The sequence below is a fragment of the Trichechus manatus genome, unplaced genomic scaffold (assembly GCF_000243295.1).
Source record: "Trichechus manatus latirostris isolate Lorelei unplaced genomic scaffold, TriManLat1.0 scaffold00093, whole genome shotgun sequence".
NCBI lineage: Eukaryota > Metazoa > Chordata > Mammalia > Sirenia > Trichechidae > Trichechus > Trichechus manatus.
This window is the reverse complement of record NW_004444029.1, coordinates 9480244-9481972: the sequence shown is the minus strand read 5'-3', so window position 1 is coordinate 9481972 and position 1729 is coordinate 9480244. Positions and strand designations below refer to the sequence as shown.

Sequence of the window (1729 nt, the reverse complement as noted above, 5' to 3'; positions counted from 1 at the left end):
CATCCTCACCTAAACCACCCACAAAGCCACCCAGCTCATCTTGATGCAGAAACACTTGCCCCTTTTGTAATCTTTTTTTCACATCGCAACCAAAATGATTTTTAAAATGCAAAGCTGGCCACCTCACCTTATTTAAAAACTTTAAGTAGACTTACCAGTTCTCAGATAAAGACCTGCTTGATCTGGCCCCTGGCTGCCTTCTCTGGTATAAGCGCTCTTCTCTGGCCGGTCTTCCCCTCGACCTCTCCACTTCACTTCAGTCATGCTGGCTTTCTCTCTGTCTTTGAACCTGCCACGCTCCTCCTGCATTTTGTGCATGCTGCTGTCTGTCTGGGAGGCTCTCCATTCAGGCATTGATGCCTCAACCTTCAAAACTAACGTGATCCCGTTAGGGGTTCGCCTTGCCTGGTAATCCTTCCTCTGTTTTCCCTAACGCTCCACACCCACTGAAATGAGCTCAGCTCCCTATCATGTGCTTGTAGAGCTTCTCATACATTTCCTTTAAGGTGCTTCTCAGTTTGTAGAATATACTAGTGTGGTTATTCCAATAGTGTCTGTCCACCTCACATTTGTGAACTATATATAAAATTGTTTATTGAAAGAGTAAAAGGATAATCTTCACAACTGCTCAGGAGAACTGTGTTACCACCCTCATTTTAGAGATGAGTACTTTAAGTAACCTGTCTAAGACCACTCAACCAATAAGTGGGGGAACTGGGATTGGAACCTGCACTCCATCTATGAGACTAGGTATCATAAGGGCAGGGACCATGTTTGCTTTTCCTGATTGTTGTATCTCTAACACTGAGCACAGTGCCTGGACTATCTCGCATATTTTACTAAGGAGAAAATGTGCTTAGATCATTGCCTATACACAGTACTTCCATTTTATACACACATATATAAAAATATATAAATATTATTTATACAGTATATATCACATAACGCTACGTGTCTGTATTATAAATAATGTATGTTATATATGTAAAATTAATAATGTCAGTTTAAACTTGCAAACACTATTAAGATAACTGATAGAATCAAGCATAGTTGGTAAATTCATTTATGTATGACTAACGGTGACCAGCTTTTCGTTTTCCTCAAAAACTCCTGTTGCATTTTCCTTTTATGACCAGGTATGTACAAGCTGTGAGGACAATGCAGAAGCAAATGGCTTTTGTGTGGAGTGTGTGGAGTGGCTCTGCAAGACCTGCATCAGAGCTCATCAGAGGGTCAAGTTCACAAAAGACCACACCGTCAGACAGAAAGAGGAGGTGTCTCCAGGTAATAAGTTAGTGCTTTTCTTTTTTTTTCCCCCCTCTGTTCCTCTCTCCTTCTCTTCTTCTTTCCTATACTAATTTGTTTTGATACATTTGTATCAAAACAAATACTAGGAGGTCTGTGCTATAGTAGAAATTTGAGTAGTTACAAATGCTGGTAAGTATGAATGGATACAGGATCCTCCTGCCTTACCCTCACACTTCCAATCCTCTTCCTCCTGTAAATGTCTTGACTTAGTGTGAATGTACAACAAATGAAAAAAAAATTACCTTTTAAAATATTCTTTCTTCTTTTTTCCTTTATCTCTTAAGATGACAAGGGATAGGCTTAAAATAAAGTTTTACAACTCTTCCTTCTGATATTCTTGTAGTAAACTAGCTTCATAATATTCATCTGATATATTTTTGAGTTTCTGGGTTTTTATTGTGTTGTTTTTAATGTAAAGCTC

At 38.9% G+C, this 1729-nt stretch overlaps 1 protein-coding gene across 2 annotated transcripts in view; it reads left to right on the top strand.

Moving 5' to 3' along the window:
* The window catches only part of TRIM24 (tripartite motif containing 24), a 125361-nt gene that overhangs the window by 45499 nt on the left and 78133 nt on the right, over positions 1 to 1729 (top strand). For both annotated transcript variants that reach the window (XM_004382393.2, XM_004382394.2), the window contains exon 3: positions 1137 to 1284. In XM_004382393.2, the coding sequence (XP_004382450.1) occupies positions 1137 to 1284 (148 nt within the window). The remainder of the gene's footprint in view (positions 1 to 1136; positions 1285 to 1729) is intronic.